Below are 12,194 nucleotides of genomic sequence, written 5' to 3'. Positions count from 1 at the left end.
GCTGCCTCCTCGTCCCCCTGCAGATTCCACGTCCCCCTGCAGACTCCACGTCCCCCTGCTGCCTCCACTACCCCCTGCTGCCTCCACTACCCCCTGCTGACTCCACGTCCCCCTGCTGCCTCCACTACCCCCTGCTGCCTCCACTACCCCCTGCTGACTCCACGTCCCCCTGCTGCCTCCACTACCCCCTGCTGCCTCCACGTCCCCCTGCTGCCTCCACTACCCCCTGCTGCCTCCACTACCCCCTGCTGCCTCCACGTCCCCCTGCTGCCTCCACTACCCCCTGCTGCCTCCACTACCCCCTGCTGCCTCCACGTCCCCCTGCTGACTCGTCGTCCCCCTGCAGACTCCACGTCCCCCTGCTGCCTCCACGTCCCCCTGCTGACTCGTCGTCCCCCTGCAGACTCCACGTCCCCCTGCTGACTCCACGTCCCCCTGCTGACTCCACGTCCCCCTGCTGCCTCCACTACCCCCTGCTGCCTCCACGTCCCCCTGCTGACTCGTCGTCCCCCTGCAGACTCCACGTCCCCCTGCTGCCTCCACGTCCCCCTGCCGACTCCTCTTCCCCCTGCAGACTCCACGTCCCCCTGCAGACTCCACGTCCCCCTGCTGACTCCACGTCCCCCTGCAGACTCCACGTCCCCCTGCTGACTCCACGTCCCCCTGCTGACTCCACGTCCCCCTGCCGACTCCTCTTCCCCCTGCAGCCTCCACGTCCCCCAGCAGACTCCTCATCCCCAAGCTGACTCCACATCCCCCTGCTGACTCCTCATCCCCCTACTGACTCCTCGTCCCCCTGCAGACTCCACGTCCCTCTGCAGACTCCACGTCCCCCTGCTGACTCCTCTTCCCCCTGCAGACTCCACGTCCCCCTGCTGCCTCCACTACCCCCTGCTGCCTCTACGTCCCCCTGCAGACTCCACGTCCCCCTGCCGACTCCTCTTCCACCTGCAGACTCCACGTCCCCCTGCTGACTCCCTGTCCTCTGCAGACTTCATGTCCCTCCACAGACTCCCTGTTTCCTCAACACTACATGCCCCTTTCCCTATTTTGGTATCATATGCAAACCTGGCCTCAAAGCCATTAATTCCATCATTCAGAATATTAGCATATAACATGAAAAGTAGCCTCTGCCCAACACCTACCTCTGTGAAACTCCATTCATCAGTGGCAGCAAGCTAGCAAAGGCTTCGCCTGCCCTCACTCTTTTCCTTTTGCCCATCATGCACGTATTGTTTCTGTTAGTCAATGGGCTTTTGTTTCACTGCCTCGTGTGGTACCTTGTCAAAGGTGTTCTGAAATCCAAGTAAGCAAATCCACTGACTGTCTATCCTGCTTATTATTTCCACAAAGAATTCCAGTAGATTTTTCAGGCCTGATTTTCGCTGAAGGAAACCATGCTGACTTTGCCTTATTTTATCATGTGCTTCCAAATACCCTGAAACCTCATCCTTAACAATGGACTCCAACATCTTATTTAGCACTGAAGTCAAGTTAACTGACCTATAATATCCTGTCTGTTGCCTCCCTCCCTTCTTAATAAGTTGAGTGACATCTACACTTTTCCAGTTCGCTGGATTCATTCCAGAATCTAGTGATTCTTGAAAGATCACTAATGTCAACCCATCTCTTCAGTTACCATTTTCATTGTCCTAGGGTGTAGTTGGTCTGGTCCAGGTGACTCGTCCACCTTCAGAAATTACAGCTTCTCAAAGCAATTCCCCTTTAGTAATTGTGACTACACTCACTTCTGCCCCCGATGATCTCAAATTTCTATTGTCTTCCACAGTGAAGACTGATACTGGATTGAGTTTGTCTTTGTTCCCCTTTAACACTTTTCTGGTGTCACTTTCCTCTCTTTTCCTGCCCTTTCGTATATTTGGAAAAACTATTTGTATCCTCTTTCACAGTAATAGTGAAAGGTGTGTGTAGATACAGACTCCTACTGTGCCTTAATGAATAGACAACATGCTCTGTCTCTGCCTCTGCTTGAGTGAATGCCTTTGTTCTGTGTTTGGAACAACTGTTGGGATGTTGTGTCAACCCTGATGTTGCTGTCTGCCGTTTTCTGCCACATGCAGGCTTCCAGACCAGACTGGTCTTCTGCACCATTGATGACGAGGCATATCCCGACTACCTGTGCCGAGAACAGGTCCGGCCCAGCAATAACAAAACCTGCAATCCCCAGAGCTGCCCCAGGACTAAACGGTGAGTCTGTATCCAGCATGATAGCACTCTGCCCACTTCCCACAGATGCCGTGCACCACGGTCCACGTTCTCATCCAGGGTCCACATTCTCATCCAGGGTCCACGTTCTCATTCAGGGTCCACATTCTCATCCAGATTCCACATTCTCATCCAGGGTCCACGTTCTCATCCAGGGTCCACATTCCACATTCTCCTCCAGGGTCCACATTCCACGTTCTCCTCCAGGTTCCACGTTCTCATCCAGGTTCCACGTTCTCATCCAGGTTCTACATTCTCATCCAGGGTCCACATTCTCATTCAGGGACGACATTCTCATGTAGGGTCCACATTCTCATGTAGGGTCCACATTCTCATGTAGGGTCCACATTCTCATGTTGGGTCCACATTCCACATTCTCATCCAGGGTCCACATTCTCATCCAGGGTTCACTTCTGATCCAGGGTCCACATTCTCATCCAGGGTTCAGTTCTCATCCAGGGTCCACATTCTCATCCAGGGTCCACATTGTCATCCAGGGGCCACGTTCTCATCCAGGGTCCACATTCTCATCCAGGGTCCACATTCACATCCAGGGTCCACATTCTCATCCAGGGTCCACATTCTCATCCAGGGCCCACATTCTCATCCAGGGCCCACATTCTCATCCAGGATCCACATTCTCATCCAGGATCCACATTCTCATCCAGGGTCCACATTCTCATCCAGGGCCCACATTCTCATCCAAGGCCCACATTCACATCCAGGGTCCACAATCTCATTCAGGGCCCACGATCTCATCCAGGGCCCACGATCTCATCCAGGGCCCACATTCTTATCCAGGATCCACGTTCTCATTCAGGGTTCAGTTCTCATCCAGGGCCCACATTCTTATCCAGGATCCACGTTCTCATTCAGGGTCCACATTCTCACCCAGTGTTCAGATCTCATACAGGGTCCACATTCTCATCCAGGGCCCACATTCTCATCCAGGGTTCAGTTCTCATCCAGGGCCCACATTCTCATCCAGGGTCCACATTCTCATCCAGGGTTCAGTTCTCATCCACGGCCCACATTCTCATCCAGGATCCACGTTCTCATTCAGCGTCCACATTCTCACCCAGTGTTCAGATCTCATACAGGGTCCACATTCTCATCCAGGGTCCACATTCTCATTCAGGGTCCACATTCTCACCCAGGGTTCAGTTCTCATCCAGTGTCCACATTCTCATTCAGGGTCCACGTTCGCATCCCGGGTCTACATTTTCATCCAGGGTTCAATTCTCATCCAGGGTCCCCATTCTCACCCAGGGTTCAGTTCTCATTCAGGGTCCACATTCTCATGCAGGGTCCACATTCCACATTCTCCTCCAGGGTCCACGTTCCACACTCTCATCCAGGGCCCACATTCTCATCCAGGGCCCACATTCTCATCCAGGGTCCACATTCTCATCCAGGGCCCACATTCTCATCCAGGGTCCACGTTCCACATTCTCATCCAGGGTACACATTCTCATTCAGGGTCCACATTCTCATCCAGGTTCCACATTCTCATCCAGGGTCCACATTCTACATTCTCATCTAGGGTGCACATTCTCATCCAGGGTCCACATTCCACATTCTCCTCCAGGGTCCACATTCCTCATTCACCTCCAGGGACCACATTCTCATTCAGGGTCCACGTTCTCATCCAGGGTCAATGTTCTTATTCAGGGTCCACGTTCCACGTTCTCATCCAGTGTCAATGTTCTCATCCAGGGTCAATATGCTCATCCAGGGTCAATGTTCTCATCCAAGGTCAATGTTCTCATCCAGGGTCCACGTTCCAGATTCTCATCCAGGGTCGATGTTCTCATCCAGGGTCCATATTCCACATTCTCATCCAGGGTCAATGTTCTCATCCAGGGTCCACGTTCCCATCCAGGGTCCACGTTCCCATCCAGGGTCCATGTTCCCATCCAGGGTCCACGTTCTCATCCAGGGTCCACGTTCTCATTCAGGTTGCACATTCTCATTCAGGGTCCACGTTCTCATGCAGGGTCCACATTCCACATCCTGATCCAGGGTCCACATTCCACATTGTCATCCAGGGCCCACATTCTCATCTAGGGTCCACATTCCACGTTCTCATCCAATGTCCGCGTTCCACATTCTCATTCAGGGTCCACGTTCTCATCCAGGGTCCACGTTGCACGTTCTCATCCAGTGTCAATGTTCTCATCCAGGGTCAATATGCTCATCCAGGGTCAATTTTCTCATCCAAGGTCAATGTTCTCATCCAGGGTCCACGTTCCACATTCTCATCCAGGGTACACATTCTCATTCAGGGTCCACATTCTCATCCAGGTTCCACATTCTCATCCAGGGTCCACATTCTACATTCTCATCTAGGGTGCACATTCTCATCCAGGGTCCACATTCCACATTCTCCTCCAGGGTCCACATTCCTCATTCACCTCCAGGGACCACATTCTCATTCAGGGTCCACGTTCTCATCCAGGGTCAATGTTCTTATTCAGGGTCCACGTTCCACGTTCTCATCCAGTGTCAATGTTCTCATCCAGGGTCAATATGCTCATCCAGGGTCAATGTTCTCATCCAAGGTCAATGTTCTCATCCAGGGTCCACGTTCCAGATTCTCATCCAGGGTCGATGTTCTCATCCAGGGTCCATATTCCACATTCTCATCCAGGGTCAATGTTCTCATCCAGGGTCCATGTTCCCATCCAGGGTCCACGTTCCCATCCAGGGTCCATGTTCCCATCCAGGGTCCACGTTCTCATCCAGGGTCCACGTTCTCATTCAGGTTGCACATTCTCATTCAGGGTCCACGTTCTCATGCAGGGTCCACATTCCACATCCTGATCCAGGGTCCACATTCCACATTGTCATCCAGGGCCCACATTCTCATCTAGGGTCCACATTCCACGTTCTCATCCAATGTCCGCGTTCCACATTCTCATTCAGGGTCCACGTTCTCATCCAGGGTCCACGTTGCACGTTCTCATCCAGTGTCAATGTTCTCATCCAGGGTCAATATGCTCATCCAGGGTCAATTTTCTCATCCAAGGTCAATGTTCTCATCCAGGGTCCACGTTACACATTCTCATCCAGGGTCCAAGTTCTCATTCAGTGTCCAGATTCTCACCCAGGGTTCAATTCTCATCCAGGGTCCACATTCTCACCAAGGGTTCAGTTCTCATCCAGGGTCCACGTTCTCATCCAGTGTCCACGTTCCACATTCTCATCCAGGACCCACATTCTCATCCAGGACCCACATTTTCATCCAGGGACCACGTGCGCATCCAGGGCCCACATTCCACATTCTCATCCAGGGTCCACATTCCACATTCTCATCCAGGGTCAACATTCCACATTCTCATCCAGGGTCCACATTCCACATTCTCATCCAGGGTCCACGTTCTCATTCAGGGTCTACATTCTCATCCATGGTCCACATTCTCATTCAGGGTCCACGTTCTCATCCAGGGCCCACGTTCTCATCCAGGGTCCACGTTCCATATTCTCATCCAGGGTCCACGTTCCAGATTCTCATCCAGGGTCAATGTTCTCATCCAGGGTCCACGTTCCACATTCTCATCCAGGGTCAATGTTCTCATCCTGGGTCAAAGTTCCACATTCTCATCCAGGGTCAATATTCTCATCCAGCGTCAATGTTCTCATCCAGGGTCAATGTTCTTGTCCAGGGTCCACGTTCCTCATTATCATCCAGGTCAATGTTCTCATTCCGGGTCCACATTCTCATTCAGGGTCCACGTTCCACACTCTCATCCAGGGCCCACTTTCTCATCCAGGGTCCACTTTCTCATTCAGAGTCCACATTCTCATCCAGGGTCCACATTCCCCATTCTCATCCAGGGTCCACGTTCCATATTCTCATCCGGGATCCACGTTCCATGTTCTCATCCAGGGCCCACATTCACATCCAGGGTCAATGTTCTCATTCCGGGTCCACGTTCTCATGCAGGGTCCACAGTCCACACTCTCATCCAGGGCCCACTTTCTCATCCAGGGTCCACGTTCTCTTTCAGGGTCCACATTCTCATCCAGGGTCCACGTTCCAGATTCTCATCCAGGGTCAATGTTCTCATCCAGGGTCCACGTTCTCATTCAGGTTGCACATTCTCATTCAGGGTCCACGTTCTCATGCAGGGTCCACATTCCACATCCTGATCCAGGGTCCACATTCCACATTGTCATCCAGGGCCCACATTCTCATCTAGGGTCCACGTTCCACGTTCTCATCCAATGTCCGCGTTCCACATTCTCATTCAGGGTCCACGTTCTCATCCAGGGTCCACGTTGCACGTTCTCATCCAGTGTCAATGTTCTCATCCAGGGTCAATATGCTCATCCAGGGTCAATTTTCTCATCCAAGGTCAATGTTCTCATCCAGGGTCCACGTTACACATTCTCATCCAGGGTCCAAGTTCTCATTCAGTGTCCAGATTCTCACCCAGGGTTCAATTCTCATCCAGGGTCCACATTCTCACCAAGGGTTCAGTTCTCATCCAGGGTCCACGTTCTCATCCAGTGTCCACGTTCCACATTCTCATCCAGGACCCACATTCTCATCCAGGACCCACATTTTCATCCAGGGTCCACGTGCGCATCCAGGGCCCACATTCCACATTCTCATCCAGGGTCCACATTCCACATTCTCATCCAGGGTCAACATTCCACATTCTCATCCAGGGTCCATGTTCTCATTCAGGGTCTACATTCTCATCCATGGTCCACATTCTCATTCAGGGTCCACGTTCTCATCCAGGGCCCACGTTCTCATCCAGGGTCCACGTTCCATATTCTCATCCAGGGTCCACGTTCCGCATTCTCATCCAGGGTCAAAGTTCTCATCCAGGGTCAATGTTCTCATCCAGGCTCCACATTCCACATTCTCATCCAGGGTCAATGTTCTCATCCAGGGTCCACGTTCCAGATTCTCATCCAGGGTCAATGTTCTCATCCAGGGTCCACGTTCCACATTCTCATCCAGGGTCAATGTTCTCATCCTGGGTCAACGTTCCACATTCTCATCCAGGGTCAATATTCTCATCCAGCGTCAATGTTCTCATCCAGGGTCAATGTTCTCGTCCAGGGTCCACGTTCCTCATTATCATCCAGGTCAATGTTCTCATTCCGGGTCCACATTCTCATTCAGGGTCCACGTTCCTCACTCTCATCCAGGGCCCACTTTCTCATCCAGGGTCCACTTTCTCATTCAGAGTCCACATTCTCATCCAGGGTCCACATTCCCCATTCTCATCCAGGGTCCACGTTCCACATTATCATCCGGGATCCACGTTCCATGTTCTCATCCAGGGCCCACATTCACATCCAGGGTCAATGTTCTCATTCCGGGTCCACGTTCTCATGCAGGGTCCACAGTCCACACTCTCATCCAGGGTCTACGTTCCTCATTATCATCCAGGTCAATGTTCTCATTCCGGGTCCACGTTCTCATGCACGGTCCACGTTCCACACTCTCATCCAGGGCCCACTTTCTCATCCAGGGTCCACGTTCTCTTTCAGGGTCCACATTCTCATCCAGGGTCCACGTTCCAGATTCTCATCCAGGGTCAATGTTCTCATCCAGGGTCCACGTTCTCATTCAGGTTGCACATTCTCATTCAGGGTCCACGTTCTCATGCAGGGTCCACATTCCACATCCTGATCCAGGGTCCACATTCCACATTGTCATCCAGGGCCCACATTCTCATCTAGGGTCCACGTTCCACGTTCTCATCCAATGTCCGCGTTCCACATTCTCATTCAGGGTCCACGTTCTCATCCAGGGTCCACGTTGCACGTTCTCATCCAGTGTCAATGTTCTCATCCAGGGTCAATTTTCTCATCCAAGGTCAATGTTCTCATCCAGGGTCCACGTTACACATTCTCATCCAGGGTCCAAGTTCTCATTCAGTGTCCAGATTCTCACCCAGGGTTCAATTCTCATCCAGGGTCCACATTCTCACCAAGGGTTCAGTTCTCATCCAGGGTCCACGTTCTCATCCAGTGTCCACGTTCCACATTCTCATCCAGGACCCACATTCTCATCCAGGACCCACATTTTCATCCAGGGTCCACGTGCGCATCCAGGGCCCACATTCCACATTCTCATCCAGGGTCCACATTCCACATTCTCATCCAGGGTCAACATTCCACATTCTCATCCAGGGTCCATGTTCTCATTCAGGGTCTACATTCTCATCCATGGTCCACATTCTCATTCAGGGTCCACGTTCTCATCCAGGGCCCACGTTCTCATCCAGGGTCCACGTTCCGCATTCTCATCCAGGGTCAATGTTCTCATCCAGGGTCAATGTTCTCATCCAGGCTCCACAATCCACATTCTCATCCAGGGTCAATGTTCTCATCCAGGGTCCACGTTCCAGATTCTCATCCAGGGTCAATGTTCTCATCCAGGGTCCACGTTCCACATTCTCATCCAGGGTCAATGTTCTCATCCTGGGTCAACGTTCCACATTCTCATCCAGGGTCAATATTCTCATCCAGCGTCAATGTTCTCATCCAGGGTCAATGTTCTCGTCCAGGGTCCACGTTCCTCATTATCATCCAGGTCAATGTTCTCATTCCGGGTCCACATTCTCATTCAGGGTCCACGTTCCACACTCTCATCCAGGGCCCACTTTCTCATCCAGGGTCCACTTTCTCATTCAGAGTCCACATTCTCATCCAGGGTCCACATTCCCCATTCTCATCCAGGGTCCACGTTCCACATTCTCATCCGGGATCCACGTTCCATGTTCTCATCCAGGGCCCACATTCACATCCAGGGTCAATGTTCTCATTCCGGGTCCACGTTCTCATGCAGGGTCCACAGTCCACACTCTCATCCAGGGTCTACGTTCCTCATCATCCAGGTCAATGTTCTCATTCCAGGTCCACGTTCTCATGCAGGGTCCATGTTCCACACTCTCATCCAGGGTCTACGTTCCACATTCTCATCCGGGATCCACATTCCATGTTCTCATCCAGGGCCCACATTCTCATCCAGGGTCCACGTTCCACAATCTCATCCAGGTTCCACGTTCCACATTCTCATCCAGGATCCACACTCTCATCCAGGGTCAATGTTCTCATCCATGGTCCACGTTCCACATTCTCATCCAGGGTCTATGTTCTCATCCAGTGTGAATGTTCTCATCCAGGGTCCACGTTCCACATTCTCATCCAGGGTCAATGTTCTGATCCAGGGTCAATGTTCTCATTCAGGGTCCACTTTCCACATTCTCATCCAGGGTCAATGTTCTCATCCAGGGTCCACGTTCCACATTCTCATCCAGGATCGATGTTTTCATCCAAGGTCAGTGTTCTCATCCGGTGTCAATGTTCTCATCCAGGGTCCACGTTTCATTTTCTCATCCAGGGTCAATGTTCTGATCCAGGGTCAATGTTTTCATCCAGGGTCAGGGTTCTCATCCAGGGTCCACGTTCCACATTCTCATCCAGGGTTAATGTTCTCATTCAGGGTCAGTGTTCTCATCCCGGGTCGACGTTCCACATTCTTATACAGGGTCAATGTTCTCATCCAGGATCCACGTTCCACATTCTCATCCAGGACCCACATTCTCATCCAGGACCCACATTTTCATCCAGGGTCCACGTGCGCATCCAGGGCCCACATTCCACATTCTCATCCAGGGTCCACATTCCACATTCTCATCCAGGGTCAACATTCCACATTCTCATCCAGGGTCCATGTTCTCATTCAGGGTCTACATTCTCATCCATGGTCCACATTCTCATTCAGGGTCCACGTTCTCATCCAGGGCCCACGTTCTCATCCAGGGTCCACGTTCCGCATTCTCATCCAGGGTCAATGTTCTCATCCAGGGTCAATGTTCTCATCCAGGCTCCACAATCCACATTCTCATCCAGGGTCAATGTTCTCATCCAGGGTCCACGTTCCAGATTCTCATCCAGGGTCCACGTTCCACATTCTCATCCTGGGTCAACGTTCCACATTCTCATCCAGGGTCAATATTCTCATCCAGCGTCAATGTTCTCATCCAGGGTCAATGTTCTCGTCCAGGGTCCACGTTCCTCATTATCATCCAGGTCAATGTTCTCATTCCGGGTCCACATTCTCATTCAGGGTCCACGTTCCACACTCTCATCCAGGGCCCACTTTCTCATCCAGGGTCCACTTTCTCATTCAGAGTCCACATTCTCATCCAGGGTCCACATTCCCCATTCTCATCCAGGGTCCACGTTCCACATTCTCATCCGGGATCCACGTTCCATGTTCTCATCCAGGGCCCACATTCACATCCAGGGTCAATGTTCTCATTCCGGGTCCACGTTCTCATGCAGGGTCCACAGTCCACACTCTCATCCAGGGTCTACGTTCCTCATCATCCAGGTCAATGTTCTCATTCCAGGTCCACGTTCTCATGCAGGGTCCATGTTCCACACTCTCATCCAGGGTCTACGTTCCACATTCTCATCCGGGATCCACATTCCATGTTCTCATCCAGGGCCCACATTCTCATCCAGGGTCCACGTTCCACAATCTCATCCAGGTTCCACGTTCCACATTCTCATCCAGGATCCACACTCTCATCCAGGGTCAATGTTCTCATCCATGGTCCACGTTCCACATTCTCATCCAGGGTCTATGTTCTCATCCAGTGTGAATGTTCTCATCCAGGGTCCACGTTCCACATTCTCATCCAGGGTCAATGTTCTGATCCAGGGTCAATGTTCTCATTCAGGGTCCACGTTCCACATTCTCATCCAGGGTCAATGTTCTCATCCAGGGTCCACGTTCCACATTCTCATCCAGGATCGATGTTTTCATCCAAGGTCAGTGTTCTCATCCGGTGTCAATGTTCTCATCCAGGGTCCACGTTTCATTTTCTCATCCAGGGTCAATGTTCTGATCCAGGGTCAATGTTCTCATCCAGGGTCCACGTTCTCATTCAGGTTGCACATTCTCATTCAGGGTCCACGTTCTCATGCAGGGTCCACATTCCACATCCTGATCCAGGGTCCACATTCCACATTGTCATCCAGGGCCCACATTCTCATCTAGGGTCCACGTTCCACGTTCTCATCCAATGTCCGCGTTCCACATTCTCATTCAGGGTCCACGTTCTCATCCAGGGTCCACGTTGCACGTTCTCATCCAGTGTCAATGTTCTCATCCAGGGTCAATATGCTCATCCAGGGTCAATTTTCTCATCCAAGGTCAATGTTCTCATCCAGGGTCCACGTTACACATTCTCATCCAGGGTCCAAGTTCTCATTCAGTGTCCAGATTCTCACCCAGGGTTCAATTCTCATCCAGGGTCCACATTCTCACCAAGGGTTCAGTTCTCATCCAGGGTCCACGTTCTCATCCAGTGTCCACGTTCCACATTCTCATCCAGGACCCACATTCTCATCCAGGACCCACATTTTCATCCAGGGTCCACGTGCGCATCCAGGGCCCACATTCCACATTCTCATCCAGGGTCCACATTCCACATTCTCATCCAGGGTCAACATTCCACATTCTCATCCAGGGTCCATGTTCTCATTCAGGGTCTACATTCTCATCCATGGTCCACATTCTCATTCAGGGTCCACGTTCTCATCCAGGGCCCACGTTCTCATCCAGGGTCCACGTTCCATATTCTCATCCAGGGTCCACGTTCCGCATTCTCATCCAGGGTCAAAGTTCTCATCCAGGGTCAATGTTCTCATCCAGGCTCCACATTCCACATTCTCATCCAGGGTCAATGTTCTCATCCAGGGTCCACGTTCCAGATTCTCATCCAGGGTCAATGTTCTCATCCAGGGTCCACGTTCCACATTCTCATCCAGGGTCAATGTTCTCATCCTGGGTCAACGTTCCACATTCTCATCCAGGGTCAATATTCTCATCCAGCGTCAATGTTCTCATCCAGGGTCAATGTTCTCGTCCAGGCTCCACGTTCCTCATTATCATCCAGGTCAATGTTCTCATTCCGGGTCCACATTCT

The 12,194-nt window shown here is 51.8% G+C and overlaps 1 protein-coding gene across 9 annotated transcripts in view; it reads left to right on the top strand.

The window, feature by feature from the left end:
* paplna (papilin a, proteoglycan-like sulfated glycoprotein) overlaps positions 1-12,194 on the top strand; it is a 420,656-nt gene that overhangs the window by 149,844 nt on the left and 258,618 nt on the right. For all 9 annotated transcript variants that reach the window (XM_073040502.1, XM_073040509.1, XM_073040506.1 and 6 more), the window contains one exon: positions 2,082-2,208. In XM_073040502.1, coding sequence (XP_072896603.1) covers positions 2,082-2,208 — 127 coding nt within the window. The remainder of the gene's footprint in view (positions 1-2,081; positions 2,209-12,194) is intronic.

Source organism: Hemitrygon akajei, chromosome 3 (assembly GCF_048418815.1).
Source record: "Hemitrygon akajei chromosome 3, sHemAka1.3, whole genome shotgun sequence".
NCBI classification, from domain to species: domain Eukaryota; kingdom Metazoa; phylum Chordata; class Chondrichthyes; order Myliobatiformes; family Dasyatidae; genus Hemitrygon; species Hemitrygon akajei.
This window is presented reverse-complemented; position numbering and strand designations above follow the sequence as displayed.